Here is a 16,736-nt window from a genome sequence, read left to right as displayed (position 1 = left end):
TCATACCACTTCCTGGGTTGGGTTAAAAACTAAATCCATGTTTAAAATCCATTTATTAGACTTAAGTATCTGTGACCGCCCCATTTTAATAGCCATGGCACAGCAGTGGAGTTGGTATGCAGCCCGTATGATCGACTCATCCACCCGTTTGACCATTAACTCTGAGTGTTCATTTCAGAGGATCTAAGAGGTTTAGCTCTTTCCCTCTGGCTCTTGCTGGCCGGGCACGTTGAGGAGACAGAGAAGTTTCCAGCCATTTGTAAGTGATCCATCTTGCAGTGGTTTGGGGCCCCACATTTGGGATTGATTTTACATTTCCTTCTCTCTCAGGTTTTAGCTCCCTTGCATGTGAGAACCTGGATGGTGCAGGAAAAGGGTCAGCTCTCAGGAGAAGGGTATGGGGGTTAATGACTGCTCAGGTCTCCACACACATTCCAGATCGTGTTCATATGTGCACACATCAAAAGAGCCAGGCCAGTGATCCAGCAGCTGGCATGGGTCAGACGTGTGTCTTGTGGAGGAGTGTGGATTCACGTCAGACCCAGGGGCTCAGTGAAGTTTACATCTGAGAAGTGAGGGCGGCAGCCGGAGACCATTCCACATAACACTTAAATTTCAGAGGGACGGATGGCAGCCTGTGATCTTTTCAGTCCTTTTTCTTTTCCTCCCCATGTCTCCTGTGCATCAGGACAGCAACCAAGTGAGAGCTCAGAAAGCCTGAGATGCTGTCTGTGGGTTTGGGGACCAGAACTGTGCAGCCAGTCATGGCTAATCAAGCGCTCTTCGGTGTGAAGTCGAAGGGTTTTAGTTGCTAAGGGAACTTTCTGAACTGGGATAACTTGTCTTTATATTTAAGCAGTGACACTCACACGCGTGGCTGTGTCATGTGTGTGAATGGTTTTGTGGAGACGTCATACAACAGCGTGTGTGTATGAGGTTGAAGTCAGCTTATCTACAGCCAGTCCCTTGAAATGACCACAAATGTGTGTGTCCAGAAATTGCCATTTATGAGACTCTTTGATCTGTTGCTTAGTTCTTTCCTCTTACTCATGCAAGTAGGTGGACTGTCCTGTGGTGCTCTACCATTCACACAGTTACAGGTGAGATATGCAGCTCGGATTGTAGGAGGAACCACATCCACTCCTTACCCAGTCCGTGAATCCCTTCTGTCATTCACTGACGAGTTGTCTTTCAGCCTCTGGTGGAATACTTCTTGTGATGGAAAAGCTATTCCTTCATGAGGCAGCCCTTCCATACCTAGCTGGCTTTACCTGGTAATGGAGTCTTTTATCCTTCCATTTCTAAATCACTGGACATAATCCAGCCTCCTGAAGCTCATGGACAATTTCCATTCCTTTCCTGCAGCAGCGTGTCCCCTAGCCTCCCTCTTCCAAGTAAAAACTCCCAGTCCTATCCGTGTTCCCCATGTTAACACCCTGCCATCCTCACATCTGCTCTGTGTGATCAGAACGTGCTGTTCTCTCCATCGTAATGCCTGGCTTGGGAGGGGACTGCCTTGGGCAGGTGAGGAGAGTCACGGGTAAACATGGAATGGTTCATAGTAGATGGGCTTCAAGGGCCCAGTCATTTCCCTTGGGGCACGCTGTGTGTTTATTTTGTTCAGACAATGAGTTGGGACGGAGATCTTATACTGAGCCCATCTTCCAGCATGCAGAATGGGCAGTTTAGAACATCATCACCTGAGCAAGGCAGGTGGATTACTAGTCTGTGTGTCTACATTGCCCTTGGAATCTTTGAGGGGAGCATATATTTCCCAGTGGGACTCCTCGGGGGAAACAGTTCATTCAGATTCAATGAGCCCTACATTTAAGCGGTGAAACTCATGTGTGTGGTTGTATCATGTGTGTGGCTGTACAGTGAATAATTTTATGGAGACACTACGTCGTAGCTTGTAAGTATGAGGTTGAATCCAGCTTATCTACAGCCAGTTCCTTGAAATGACAACAAATGGATGTATTTAGGGATGGACGTTTATGGGACTATTTGGTCAGTTGCTTAGGGATATCACGTGTCATCTCATCTGATCCTTCTAACCTAAGGGAAGGACTTTTATCCCCATTTTACAGATGACATTCAGAGAGGATAAGTGATTTGTCCAAGGTCAAGTCGCTAAGAGTCGGACACGACTGAGTGACTTCACTTTCACTTTTCACTTTCATGCATTGGAGAAGGAAATGGCAACCCACTCCCGTGTTCGTGCCTGGAGAATCCCAGGGACGGGAACCCTGGTGGGCTGCCGTCTATGGGGTCGCACAGAGTTGGACACGACTGAAGCGACTTAGCAGCAGCAGCAGCAGCATCAAGTGGCTAATAAGTGGCAATGCCACTGTGCAAACCTTTATCTGTTGGAGTGCACAATCTGTCCTTTCTCTTTCATCCTACACTGACCAGACATTTTTGGGGCAATAAATATTTCTTGAGCATATCTAGATTTGTGTGGGGGTTACCAGGAACAAAGGTGAGTTACAACTCTGTGTCAAAGACCTTTGTCTTAGGAGACTTAACACAGGCAAATGTGTCATTAAGACGTCAGTAGGGACGTGGACATATACAGACCTGCCTCAGAGACATTGCCAGTTTGGTTCCAGACCACTGCAGTGAAGTAAAGACTGCAAGAAGGCAAGTCACACAGATTTTTTTTTGGTTTTCCAGTGCACTTCTCTGGTGGCTCAGAGGGTTAAGAACCCACCTGCCAATGCAGGAGGTGTAAGTTCAATCCCAGGCATGATGCCCTGGAGAAGGAAATGGCTACCCACTCTAGTATTCTTGCCTGGGAAATCCCATGGACAGAACTGCCTGGCTGGCCACAGTCCACAGGGTTGCAAAAGAGTCGGACACAACTGAGCAACATGAAAAGCTGTGTGTTTCCACTATATTCTAGTCTATTAAGTATGCAGTAACATTATGTCTAAAAAAACAACGTACTATTTTGAACAACGTACTTAATTGAAAAATACTTCATTGCTAAAAAAATGCCAACCATTGTCTGAACCTTCAATGAGTCATAGTCTTTTCGCTGGTGGAGGGTTGGAAATATTGGCAGAATCACCAAAGTGTGACACAGAGACACAGAGTAAGCGAGTGCCGATGGAAAAACAGCACTGACAGACGCGGTCGAAGCAGAGTTGCCACAAACCTTCAGTCTGTAAAGATCACAGTATCAGCAAAGCACAATAGAACAAGGTGTGCCTGTAAATATAGTTATTATACTGTTGTGCATGATTAAGTTAATTAATGAAGATAATTTGAAAACTGGTGCCTAGACTTAGCTTCATAATAAATGTTCCCTGCAGGGCCTGGAGCCATCCAAAAGATCAGTACCTTTTTTTGGCAGCCTTTACACAGATAAAATGTGGCCAAACTGGCAGTGAAAGATATTTAATTGATGGCCCTGTGGATAGATGCAATTACATTCCTCCAAAGCCATTAGGGGAAGGTAAAGTAGACATTCATCACTGCTTTCGTTTAAAAACATGGACGTTCGTATGTACTTTAAAGAACTGGGTGGGAAATGCAGGTCTGACTACTTTTCAGATAAGGGAAAAATGCCTTTCAAATTTCTCTTGGTTAGGAGCGGGGAGAAAATTGAAAACACTGACGTTTTCAAGGCCAGAGAGTTTGCTATAGCAAATTTCTTCATAGAATCAATCATTGAACCCAGCCTCCAGGCACCACCGTGTTGAGAATAACCTAAGAAGTGGTCATCTGTCTCAGAAGGAGAGTTAATTCTATGCTTTTTCTTAGCTGCCTGTTGCCCTGTTGATGACACTTGCTGGAAGTTCCACTTGGTGTCTGCTGAAATCCCACTTGCTGTCGCCCATGTGTACCATATTCTGTATGGAGCTTAATTTAGAAATACTGCTCAGTACTTGAAATAGTCATCAGCTTTAAAAGACCCTTGATGGTGGTCTTCTCAGCTCTCCTGAAATTACTCTGAGGGAAAGATGTGTGATTCCTCTCATCACTATTGTAGTTATTCAACTTTTCTTCTCCCCCCATAAGCCCAAACAAGACAGAATGGCCAGACACCCCCAGGCCGAGGCTTCTCTAAGAGGGGGTGTGGCTTCCTAGCTTGTATGTGGCCTCTTTCTCCTGGGCTGTTTGTGCCAGCTTCACCTCTCCAGACCAGTGGAGAGGTGGGAATTGTTGGGAACATTTAGTGGGAAATGTTGCCCAGGAATGGAAGTCCCTCGTCCCCCAGAGAGAAGCCTGACTCTTCTGGAACGTTGCCCACTCGGCAGCACCAGCTGGCGTGATCAGGTGGGCGCTGCACTTCGGGATCTTCATTTAGTCCTGCCACAGTCCACTGAGACCAGCACTGCCAGTGTCTTCTGTTAGGACCGTGGCGTGTGAAGGGCGGAGAGGGTGACCTCTCCTCTTCCTCGTGACCACTCAGCCAGGGAGGAGAGGAGCCAGAATTCGAGATGACGTAACAAATCAGGCCAAGAAGGCAAACCTCTCTCTGTAGAAATATTAATGATCAATAGGTGCAGATCTTTTAGCCACTACAAATGAGCCATCTATAATGTTGCATCAGGGCTTCCTTGGTGGCTCAGTGCTAAAGAATCTGCCTGCCAATGCAAGAGACACGGGTTTGATCCCTTCCTAGAGGAAGATCCCACATGCCTCGGGGCAGCGAAGCCCAGAAACCACAGCTACTGAAGCCTGTGCTCCACGATAAGAAAAGTCACGGCAATGAGAAGCCTGCACAGCACCACAGAGTGGTCCCTGCTCACCACAACTGGAGAAAGCCTGAGCCGCAGTGAAAACCCAGCACAGCCCAAAATACATAAATAAGTAATGTTGGGTCAGTAGATAGCAGCGCCTACTATGGAGGAGAAAGCAAAAGGCCTTTCCCACTTCTGTGGGCAGGGCTCAGACCTAACATGTGTCTGTCTTTATGGGAGACAGTGTGGGAATGTGTTTACTGTCTCAGACTCTGTCTTTGTCTCATAAGCTAGACCTCACCTATTGCTGGAGGGACCTGCAGGGAGATGACAGACTTCTCTACTTAGGTTTAATGCCTTCCTTCGGGTATTCCTCCATCCATCCATTCATTCACTCGCAAATCCTTCTTGAGGATGTGTGATGAGCCAGGTCCCGAGCAGGCAGCATGGTTATGGTCATGGACACGACTGCTGTTCCCATGAATCTCCCCATCTACCTGAGAACTTAAACAGTCTTCACCTTTGTCTCTCCAGGGGAGGATCCCGAGGCTCGGCGACTGCGGACAGTGAAGAATATTGCTGATCTGCGGCAGAATTTGGAGGAGACCATGTCCAGTTTACGGGGAACTCAGGTTACACACAGGTACCTGGAGCGTGAATCACTTCCCTGAGTCAGCTGGTAACTTGATTATCACATGGCTGCTCCTGCCGTGGTGTGTTCCTGCTCTAGCCACATAAGTGATTTAGTTAATAATGGAATAAATAACCTGGATTGTGCTGAAATTCACTGAGCATACCAGATGGCATGCAGAAGTGTCAGGAGCAAAAATCCATAGAGACGGATTCCTTCCCAAAGCAGGAGGGATGTGGCAGACCAGCTGCGTTGAAATTTCCCTTTGCTTGCGTTTTCCAAAATGATATTGGGCTGTTAAAATGAGCAGGTGAACTGTACTTGACCTGTGTGATAAAATGAGTAACTCGCATTCCTGCCTCTCTTCTGATCCCCAGCACTCTGTAACGCTGTTAGTCATGCACGTGTATAAAGCACGTACGGAAATATTTATAAAAGCGGAGGATCATGTTTAAACCACAGTTTCGTTGGATGAACTCTAGGATTACGTTGGAAACATTTATCAGCTTCTTTTCACTGTTGAGCGAGAAGGTGAAGAGGATGCAGCCCTGGGCATCCTTCATGATTTGGGCAGAACCAGGTTTTACGGTTTGTGTTTGGCCTTGACGATCAAGGTAGAGGCCTAGTTAACCCTTGTGAGCTCCCAGGTCAGGGAGGTCTCCTTTGCTTCTCCAGTTTCAGTCTTTTTGATAAATGAACACAGCGGGAGATTGCTGGGCTCCCCCTCTGCCTGCAGCTTTGGCAGAATAGGATTAAGCACCATGGGTTCTTGAAGACCAGGGCCTAAACCTTGCATGCATGTGAAGTCGCTTCTGTCTTGTCCGACTCTTTGCTACCCCATGGATTGTAGCCCACCAGGCTCTGCTGTCCATGGGATTCTCTAGGAAAGAATACTGGAGTGGCTTGCCATGCCCTCCTCCAGGGGATCTTCTGAGCAGGGATGGAATCCACGTCTCTTATGTCTCCTGCATTGGCAGGAGGTTCTTTACCACTAGTGCTGCCTGGGAAGCCCACCTAAATCGCAGGGGTTCCCAAGATGAGAAATGTCAGGCAGGCTGCTTCCCAGATCGGAGGGAAAGAAAAGCAGCTGGGGTACCTAATTGGTTCCTTTCAGAGGTGAGTACCCCGGGCTGGGATGGTGCTGGCCTGGAGCCAGGCACTGGCCTGCCCCTCTGTGATGAGATAAGTCACCTCCGTCCTTCCACCATCATCACTGAGACTGACTGAAAGTCGGTTCCAGTAGTTTGGTGGATTTCTCGGCTCAAGCTAAGATGCTGATCATGAGAGGAGGGAAAGCGTCCATGCTTTCTTCTGTAGGAAAGGACTCTCACTCTCTCTGCCTAGTTAACACATTATTGACCGGGGGATTTTTGCAGAAACTAGCACCTGTGGCCAGCGACTTGTTACATCAGTGAATATCGAAACACTCCCGTCAATAACGTTCGGGTAACCAAAGACGTATTAATACCTCTCTGGTCGATTAGTTGTTAAGAGACCCCATGTTTCTCATCTTGATGGTGTGGCAAGACCCGGGACGAGCTCAGTCTCCTGGCAGATTCAGACCCAGCTAGTTTCACGCGTCACCAGCCCAGACACTCATCTCTCATTTCTGGTCTTTTGCCCCCAAAGTTTAATTGTCATTTTGGACAAAAGAGGGGAGAAGCAAATGTGTGGGGGAAATGCATGTTACAGAGTGAGAAAATCAGGGCCCTCCCCACCTGCTCGGTCTGGAGAGAGCTGAGGACGTGAAATGTCTTAGGACCCCGGGGAGGACGGGTACCTCCCGCCTTTAGGAAGGAAGAGATGAAAGGCAGCATCCAAGGACAAGCGGGCAGGCGCTATGTCCCATCGTTATCAGTCCAGCATGGTCTGTGTCCCTTCCTGGGTTACAAAGAAGACTGGTTAAGATCATTTCTTTAAAGTAACTGGGGGCCTGCCCTGGTGGTCCGGGGGCTAAGACTCCATGCTGCCAATGCGGGGGGCTCAGGTTCGATCCCTGGTCAGGAAACTCGATGCCACATGGCGCAACTAAAGATCCCTCGTGCTGCACCTGCGACTCGGCACCGGCAAATGAGTGAATGAAAAGTAAATATTAAAAAATGAAGTAACTGGTCGTGGGCACTTGTACCACGTTTTAGGGGAAAAGTCCCCACTGGGCTTTTCGCAATGTCACTCAGGCATGCAGCTTCATCTTTTCATTTTTAACAGCAGAACTACACTGGGTGGTACGTTGGTACCTTATTTTTTGATCCTGTTTTGTATATGGGAAGTATTTCATAGTTCTAGAAAAGAAATTAAAGAGGATGTAAACACAAAGACCGCTGGGCACATCGGGGTCTAACACAAGGCCGATTTTATGTCTCTAGCACGTTGGAAACCACGTTTGACACCAACGTCACCACAGAGATCAGCGGGCGCAGTATCCTCAGCTTGACGGGCAGGCCCACTCCCCTGGCCTGGAGGCTCGGCCAGTCCAGCCCCCGGCTGCAGGCGGGAGACGCCCCCTCGATGGGCAATGGGTACCCTCCCCGAGCCAACGCCAGCCGCTTCATCAACACCGAGTCAGGCCGCTACGTGTACTCTGCCCCCCTGCGGAGGCAGCTGGCCTCCAGGGGCAGCAGTGTCTGCCACGTGGACGTCTCGGACAAGGCGGGAGATGAGATGGACCTGGAGGCCATCAGCATGGATGCACCTGGGTACATGAGCGACGGGGATGTGCTGAGCAAGAACATGCGGGCGGACGACATCACCAGCGGGTGAGTACCTGTGCTGCTGCTCTTCTCATGGAGTGGCGGCCTGGCACCTGCCTTCTCTTCTGCGGGACTTCCTAACGTTCTCTGGAGTGAGGTGTTCGTCACTCAGTCATGTCTGACTCTTTGCGACCCCACAGACTGTGGCCCGCCAGGCTCCTCTGTCTATGGAGTTCTCCAGGCAAGAATACTGGACTGGGTTGCCATTTCCTTCACCAGGGGATCTTTCTGATGCAGGGATCAAACTGGGGTCTCCTGCACTGCAGGTAGATTCTTTACCGTCTGAGCCACCAGGGAAGTCCAATGTTCTCTGGGGGAGAGCAAACTGCCTTCCTCATGTCCTGTCCATGTCGAAGGCTGTGTGCTGTGGAGGGGAGCCTTCTGGGCCGAGAGACACACGACCTGGGCTGCAGTCCAAGCCTGGCGGTAACTCGCTGGGCGGTCCCAACCAGGCTCCAGACCATACTGTGTCAGTCCTTTAGCAAACCGTATGGGTAGAATCCAGACCCCTGAGCCTGGTGGGTCTGGCCCTTCAGTTCAGTTCATTTCAGTTGCTCAGTCGTGTACGACTCTTTGCGACCCCGTGAATCACAGCACTCCAGGCCTCCCTGTCCATCACCAACTCCCAGAGTTCACTCAAACTCATGTCCATCGAGTCAGTGATGCCATCCAGCCATCTCATCCTCTGTCGTCCCCTTCTCCTCCTGCCCCCAATCCCTCCCAGCATCAGGGTCTTTTCCAATGAGTCAACTCTTCCCATGAGGTGGCCAAAGTACTGGAGTTTCAGCTTTAGCATCATTCCTTCCAAAGAACACCCAGGACTGATCTCCTTTAGAATGGACTGGTTGGATCTTCTTGCAGTCCAAGGGACTCTCAAGAGTCTTCTCCAACACCACAGTTCAAAAGCATCAATTCTTCAGCGCTCAGCTTTCTTCACACTCTCACATCCATACATGACCACTGGAAAAACCATAGCCTTGACTAGACAGACCTTTGTTGGCAAAGTAATGTCTCTGCTTTTGAATATGCTATCTAGGTTGGTCATAACTTTCCTTCCAAGGAGTAGGGTCTTTTAATTTCATGGCTGCAGTCACCATCTGCAGTGATTTTGGAGCCCAGAAAAATAAAGTCTGACACTGTTTCCACTGTTTCCCCATCTGTTTCCCATGAAGTGATGGGACCAGATGCCATGATCTTCGTTTTCTGAATGTTGAGCTTTAAGCCAACTTTTTCCCTCTCCTCTTTCACTTTCATCAAGAGGCTTTTTAGTTCCTCTTCACTTTCTGCCATAAGGGTGGTGTCATCTGCATATCTGAGGTGATTGATATTTCTCCCGGCAATCTTGATTCCAGCTTGTGCTTCTTCCAGCCCAGCGTTTCTCATGATGTACTCTGCATAGAAGTTAAATAAGCAGGGTGACAATATACAGCCTTGACGTACTCCTTTTCCTATTTGGAACCAGTCTGTTGTTCCGGGTCTAGTTCTAACTGTTGCTTCCTGACCTGCATATAGGTTTCTCAGGAGGCAGGTCAGTACCTGCCTCCGAGGGCTGGCTGTTCTCCATTCTCCTTCTGCTGCAGCTGGTTTTGTGTTCCTTCTCATCAAGCTCTTCCCTGCCTCAGGGCCTTTGCACTGTTTCTCTGCCTCGGTCCTGTCGCCCAGATCTCTATACTGGTTCCTTCTGGCTGCTCTGTCAGCATCTCTTTAAAGGGTCCTCCTTGACCTTTCAACTTCAAGTCCTGTATGTGACTTGTCCCAGGCCTATTCTCCATCACTGTATTTATACTCATTTGGAAGCTTATCAGTGTTAAGAATTATCCTGGGTGTGTGTTTCACTCACTCGTGTCTGATTCTTTGCGACCCCATGGTGTGTAGCCTGCCAGGCTCCTTCGTCCATGTGATTATTGTCAGGATGGGTTTGTATTTTATTGTCTCTCCGCCTGCTCCTGCTTACAGCAGTAAGTGCCATGATGCAGCAGGAGAATCCGGCTTGCCCACCACTGAATCCCTAGTGCCTTGTACAGGTAGGAGTATATAAACTTTGCTGAACTGGCAAGCACACAGCTGCATGGATGAAGGAGCAAGCCCAACCTCCCTGTAACATGCGAAGATAAGGGGAGTGAGGAGGTGATGTCTGAGCCAGGCCATGACCCTGTGTGGCCTGAGGCTTGGCTTCCTGCGTTTGCCCCAGTTGCAGATCCCCGTGGAAGCTGAACAAGCATTCATCTACCCCGCTTGCCCGTGATCCCTTCATCTGTTAACCTGGCTTGCCCAGAAGTCCTTCAAGATCTTTCCCTCCTCTAACATTCTAACAGGTAAAATTACAGATAATAAAAATCAGGCATGATGATCATGCCATTCATTTTCCTGAATGTAGTGATCAAGAACCCCGTGGGTGAGTCAGTATTTTCTTAATAATAGCTCGTTCTCCCACTACATGCCAAGCATTGTGCTTTATATATATTATCTTCTTCCCTCACAGCAATCCTTTGAAGTAGGTAATATCATAAATCCCCATCTTATGGAAGAGTAAACTGAGGCTCAGGAAGGTTAAACCACTTGCCCAAGTTGAGTAGTTAAGAGGCAGGGCTCAGGGCTAGTGCTCCTGAACGCAGCTCCTTAACCAGTGTACCGGCCCACCTTCTCCAGGATTTCATTGCCGTGTTGAAATAACACAGCTACTTGAGTTTATTTCAGAATTGATTTACTTAGTTCTACCTGTCTGTCCAGAAGTGTTCTTTTATTTAAAGCTTACAGATAGGGGTACTTTGGCTTTCTGCCTGTTGCTTGTAGAACCATCCCACGGTGAAATCTTGGAAGACAGGCGCCTCCAAACTCTTACTGTGCAACAGCTTTCTGCTGCCCTCATAGCTGGGACAGTTAACGGTAAATCAAATGATCCCGTAAACTTAGAGCATCATTTCGTGTCTCTAGTTTTACATGAACAGGAAAACAGTGTGCGTGAGCATGCGTGCCAAGTCACTTCAGTTGTGTCCAACTTCGATCCTCTGGACTGGAGCCCGCCAGGCTCCTCCGTCCATGGGATTTTTCAGACAAGAAGACTAGAGTGTGTTGCCATGCCCTCCTCCAGGGGGATCTTCCCAACCCAGGGCTTGGCCCACGTCTCTCTTGTCTCATGCATTGGCAGGTGACTTCTTTACCACTATCGCGCCAGCTAGGAAGCCCATGAAAACAGTGATATATGCGTATTACTAAAATTGCATATAATTTAATTTTTTAAATTATTTTAATAATTTACAATTAAATTTTTATTAAAATTAAAATAATTTATAGTTAAATTTATTTAATAATTATTTTAATTCTTATTGTTAAGAAGACCATTGGTATTCAGCATGGTGTCAGGGTTATCTTTATCACTTCCCACTGTGATATACAACCAAACATTTTGGGATTATTTTGAGATTTTCTTATTTAAAGAAACATTTATTCTCTTGTCAGGTCAGTCTTTTAATAAGTGAAGGCGTTTATTTTCATGTACTACCAACAGTTTCCACAAGGTGGCGACATTGAAACACCCTAAACTGAACTTTAGGGATGTTACAGTGAGACATTCCTAGTCTCTTTAGCTATTCAAACCAGAGCTGTTATGCCTGCTAAAAAGCACAAATGTTTACGTTTCACTTCCTGCTTTGGGAAGCTTACATTTTTAGCAAGTGAGATAGCACTTAGAGCAAGTGTAGATGCAAGTGTGGAAATGTAAGCAAACCACCCAATTATTGAAATTGGAGCACGCTGGTCTGTTTCCAACTCCCTCCCTCTCCCCCCACCAGTTACTTTTAATGTAGAGGCTTACCTGCACAGTGAAGAGAGGCGGCCCAGATGGCATCTCACACTCCTCCTAGTCGTGACATTCTAGAGCACTAGTGAAGCACGACTCCACTCTGTGGAAGTGCGTGTGAGTTTCTCCTTTGAGGTTCAGTTACCCACTTGCCTTTATATGCAGAGCTCAGGGCACACCATTTAATGTCCTTTGCACTCCGTTCTTTTTCCTTTTATAAACATGACAAGGCTGTAGATATTGAAGGACCGGCCCTTTAGTCTGTGCTTCAGAATCTGCCCAATAAGCCAGATTGCTGAGGCAGCTGGTGTAGTGGAAAGAAAACAGACAAATATCAGGTAAGATTGAATCCTGCTCTACCACTGCTGAACTCTGTGACACTGAAGCCCGTTGTTTAGCTTCCCGAAGCCTTGAAGCACTACAATGAATTTCGTTTCTAACCTTCTGCAGTTAGATTTCTCTTTGAGGTTTTATCTAATTAATGGCAAATGTCTGATGAAGACACACAGTTTCAGACAACGTTCAGATGTCATATCAGCCTCAAAGATCCCAGCACTTGGGAACCGTGAAATGACTACAGTTTTCACCCAGATGTTTGCTTGACTTAGTGGAAGCAGCCTTGATGCATGAGTATTCTATAAATCAGTGTGGAGGCTTTTTGAGGAAAGTTCTTGTAAAAGTTTACAGCACGTTTATTTAGTAAGACTGATGTGGAAGTAAATTCTAGTTTCGGAAAACACACGGCCTTTGTTTTTAAAATGACGCTGGACCTCAGCTTGGTGGAAGAGCTGTTTTTTGATGTCTGCAGCTCCTTGTTGCTCCTGGATATGAACGCATGCGCACCTGTGTACCATTAGGGTTTCCCTAAGGCGGGGCTGACGTTACGTGATTTCCATGGAGTTTACTAAGGAACTAAGGGCACACGCCTTTGGCCTCTGTGTGCGTGTACTCACTAAACCCTCCTATTTCACTTAGCATGTGCCAGGCATGTCTAAGTACTTTATAAGAAACCGCCTGACCTCACCACTTCATTTTATTAGACTGATAAATTGGAATTCAGCTGTGGTTAGTGGAAAAGGAATTAAAAGTAACAGACGTAGATGTCTCTTACTAAGATTTGGTCTGTGAAGCCGATCCATCTACTCATCTTCCCAAACTTCAGCGCGCCATATGGTATAGATGGAAATTAAAGGGACAGACTTAGAGTCCATATGTTTGGAAAGTTTTTTTTTTCTTTTCAAAGGAGTCGTTGAGTTGTAATAATGTTCCATACTATGAATATACCTCCCTTCCTGGAAAAAAGAAAAGACCATTTAAATTCAACATCAGAAATTTCTCTAAGAGCCTTTGATGGCTTTCCATTGCCTGTGGGAACAAATGTCAACTTCTTAACAGGGAGGCTGCTGATGGTCTTTCCCTCAGCCGCCCTCCCAGCCTGCACCCTGGCCACGTCGGTCCTCAGGTGCCCCGTACTCCCCAGTGTCCGGCTTGTGCCGTTTGTTACCCACGGTCGTCTCCTGCATTTGCAAAGCCTTGTGCCATAGGACCTGTCTCTGTCTCCCTGGAATTTCTTTCCCCTCAAGCTTATCTGACTTTTCAAAACAGAAAAACCTCCTCTGTGGTGCGCTCCTAGACTCCCTCAGGCAGAGCCAGCTCTGCCTCATTTCTGGTGGCCTTGATCCACACCCAACCTTGCGCTTGAACCTTTTGCTTTGCACAGGAAGTGTTTGAGGGGGACTGTGTTGAGGAAAGAGTATGGTCTTGAGAGGCAGGCAGATTTGAGATTTAAACTTGCCTCTGCCAAATGAGGGCTTCCCTCATAGCTCAATTGGTAGAGAATCTGCCTGCAATACAGGAGACCCTGGTTTGATTCCTGGCTCGGAAAGTTGCCCTGGAGAAGGGAAAGGCTACCCACTCTAGTATTCTGGCCCGGAGAATTGCGTGGGCTGTATAGTCCATGGGGTTGCAAAGAGTCGGACACGACTGAGCGACTTTCACTTCTGCCAAATGAACTAAGAACAAGTTTTCATTTGAGAATTAGACACAGGATCGCCTGGGAGAGTCCCGGATACTCGAGAACCGTCACACACAACGTGTGTGTGCGTGTCTGTCCTCCGCCACACGTGGAGCTCCCAGAAGGCAGGCAGTACCCGTGATTTGTCTCAGATTCTAGCACAAGTAGGAATTTAACAAATATTTTGTGAATGGTCTGTCCTTCATGCCTACCCTCACAGGACTCTGGGCTTATATAACTTGCCACCACCAACTGTGTTAGGCAGTCATTCTATTTACAGAACACTCAAGAGAAAATCAATTTAGCCTCTGGTATTTCTTTTCAGTGCAACGCATAGCTCCACCTAGTGGCGCATACAGGGTGTGATGCAGTGGTTTTGATTGCTTCTAACTCAAAGAATCATTTTATTGGTTTACAACTCAGAGCTGGTGTTATTCAAGACTGAGAGAGTGGAGAGTGTAGTGGTTGGCTCCTCTTTGAATGTGGCCTGGCCAGAAGTCTAGTGCAGGAGAGAACACGGGGCTGTGAGCAAGTACGTCTTCAGAGTTGGCTTTTCGATGATGGCAGTCTTCTCTGCTGGGTGTCAGGGGTTACTCCATCAACAGATGCCACACATGCCTGCTGGGAGACTTCACCCCTCTGAAGCTGAGGAACCCGTCCTCACGAATTCTTACCCCTCCATAGAAATGTCATGGCATGTCTTCACTCCAGCTGTGATGACTAAATACCATAGGCTGAGTGACTTCAATAACAGACATCTGCTTCTCATAGTTCTGGAGGCTGGAAGTTCATGATCAAAGTACCAGCATGGTCACGTTCTGGTGAGCACCCCTTGCTGGCTTGCTATGGTCCTCCCAAAGCAGAGAGAAGCAGGTCTGGAGTGTCTTCTAAGGGCCTTAATCCCATTTGGGGGGCCCCACCCTTGTGACCTCTTCAAACCCATTTAACTTCCAGAGGCCCCATCTCCTAATACCATCAAACTGGTGACTAGGGCTTCACCATATGATTTTTCAGGGGTGGGGGAAACACAGACATTTAACCACACGGGATGTTTTATGCTTCCGTGCATCCTTCTCATGCACAACACCCTGTGTTGCCTTTCCCATCATTGCTTGCCAGGTCACCTCCTCCAGGAAGCCTTTCCCGATTCTATCCAGGCAGAGCCAGTGATTCTTTCTTCTGGGCTCTGATCGTCTTCGACATACCTGTAATAGCACTGACAGCATCGCACCAGAATTATTACAAATATATAATGTGTGTATAAAATCAAACCAGGCATCCATACAAAACACCTTTTCTGATTGTTTCAGTACATTGATTATGAGAAACGGACAGAGTCCATGCCTGTTACCAGCTCTTAAACGTCGAAGTGCAGTCTGTCTTAGGGGCTCCCCTGTCTGTATTGGCTAGCACAGTGCCTGCCTGTTCCATAGTAAGTGACCAGTCGATACCCACTGACTAAAGGCTACAGGGACCTTCAGTGAAACAAGAGCGGTCACAGGCCTCTGAAAGAAGATGCGCCTCAGGTTGAAGCCCCTTGAGCTTGACGCCCTGGCCACATGGTCTTCCTTTCCATGGCTCTATTTATTCCAAACCTGTGCCTCCCTCAATCCCAGCGAGCTGGACACCCACAGTGCAAGGGAAAGAAAGTACGAAGGCCGTACGCCGTGGGGACGGGAGCGAAGGTGCTCTGTTCCTCTCTTCCTTCCTTCAGAGACCGTCTTGGGACAAATGAGGGAAGCGTTTCTCATCAAGTCAGCATAGGATACAGCCGGGCTCTTTCTTCTCTGCTAAATGTTTCTCTTGGTCTTTCCAGGCCAGACCTTAAGTCACCTTGACAGGCTGTTGTTCCTGGCAAACTGATAGGGAAGGAAGCCAAAACACTCCTTTTGGCCAAAATGCACGCCAGAGCCTAGAGAAACAGTTTTAGGTGAGGCTGTCCTGAAAGGCGCTAAGTCGTGACAGGGTCCAGCGGATGTGGCAGGTACCTCTGAGACTTGAAAAGGTGGGCTCATGTTTCTCCAGGTTGATCCCTCTGAAGTGATCTTGGTTTTGGGGTTCCTGGAAGGCTTGGGAGTTCCAGGTCTCCCATCAGACACTGGTCAGGTCTCAGTGATGTTCAGGAGGCTGAACTGCCATGGAAAGGTGGAGACTGCTGTCTAGACAGATCTGTAGAGCCTTGGGCAGACCACTTGTCCCTAATGCCCTGCATTCCTTTTATACACACTCACACATCAAAAAATCCAGGGAGCTCCCTAGCGGGCCAGTGGTTAGGACTCTTTACTTTCAGTGGGGAAGGCACAGGTTCAATCCCTGGTTAGGGAACTGAGATTTTGCAAGTCATGTGATGTCAAAAAACAAAAACAAATTGCAGTGGTGCTCCAGCATGAGGCCTTGGGCCCGGGGTAGCCCAGTGTGCCAGTGGTGGAACTGGGCCAGTTCCCAGTCTTTCAGCCTCTCTGTTCCTCCCTGCTTCCCTTGGTGTTTCCTCACTTCCCTTGGTGATTTATACAAGTCTTAGCAGTGTATGAATTCACAGAAACCAGGAATGCTTGGCCCCTTCTGATACTTTCCTTGGTGTTAAAAATCATAGGCAAACCCTGTGACCCCTGTTTCCCTGGGCAGAGTGAGCGAGCACAGGGGGTCGTGCAGCGGGCAGGATTCATTTCCCGAAGTGTCGGTGAGCACACGCCAGCTCTCCTCACCTGGCTGTGATGTCATCTGACCCGGGCGGCGCTGCGGACTGATGGCCCTGGCTACCAAGATGAGTAGTCTGTCCCCAGTGGCTGGGGCGGCATCGCTTTTGAGCACGTCTTCTTCCCCACACCGCAGACTTGATTTACTGAGTGTGGGC

The 16,736-nt window shown here is 48.0% G+C and overlaps 1 protein-coding gene across 6 annotated transcripts in view; it reads left to right on the top strand.

Annotated features, from left to right (window-relative positions):
- The window catches only part of NAV2 (neuron navigator 2), a 425,616-nt gene that overhangs the window by 255,131 nt on the left and 153,749 nt on the right, over nt 1-16,736 (top strand). For all 6 annotated transcript variants that reach the window (XM_061406213.1, XM_061406214.1, XM_061406212.1 and 3 more), the window contains 2 exons: nt 5,223-5,331; nt 7,686-8,075. In XM_061406213.1, coding sequence (XP_061262197.1) covers nt 5,223-5,331; nt 7,686-8,075 — 499 coding nt within the window. The remainder of the gene's footprint in view (nt 1-5,222; nt 5,332-7,685; nt 8,076-16,736) is intronic.

This window comes from Bos javanicus, chromosome 29 (genome assembly GCF_032452875.1).
Source record: "Bos javanicus breed banteng chromosome 29, ARS-OSU_banteng_1.0, whole genome shotgun sequence".
Taxonomy (NCBI): Eukaryota; Metazoa; Chordata; class Mammalia; order Artiodactyla; family Bovidae; genus Bos; species Bos javanicus.
This window is presented reverse-complemented; position numbering and strand designations above follow the sequence as displayed.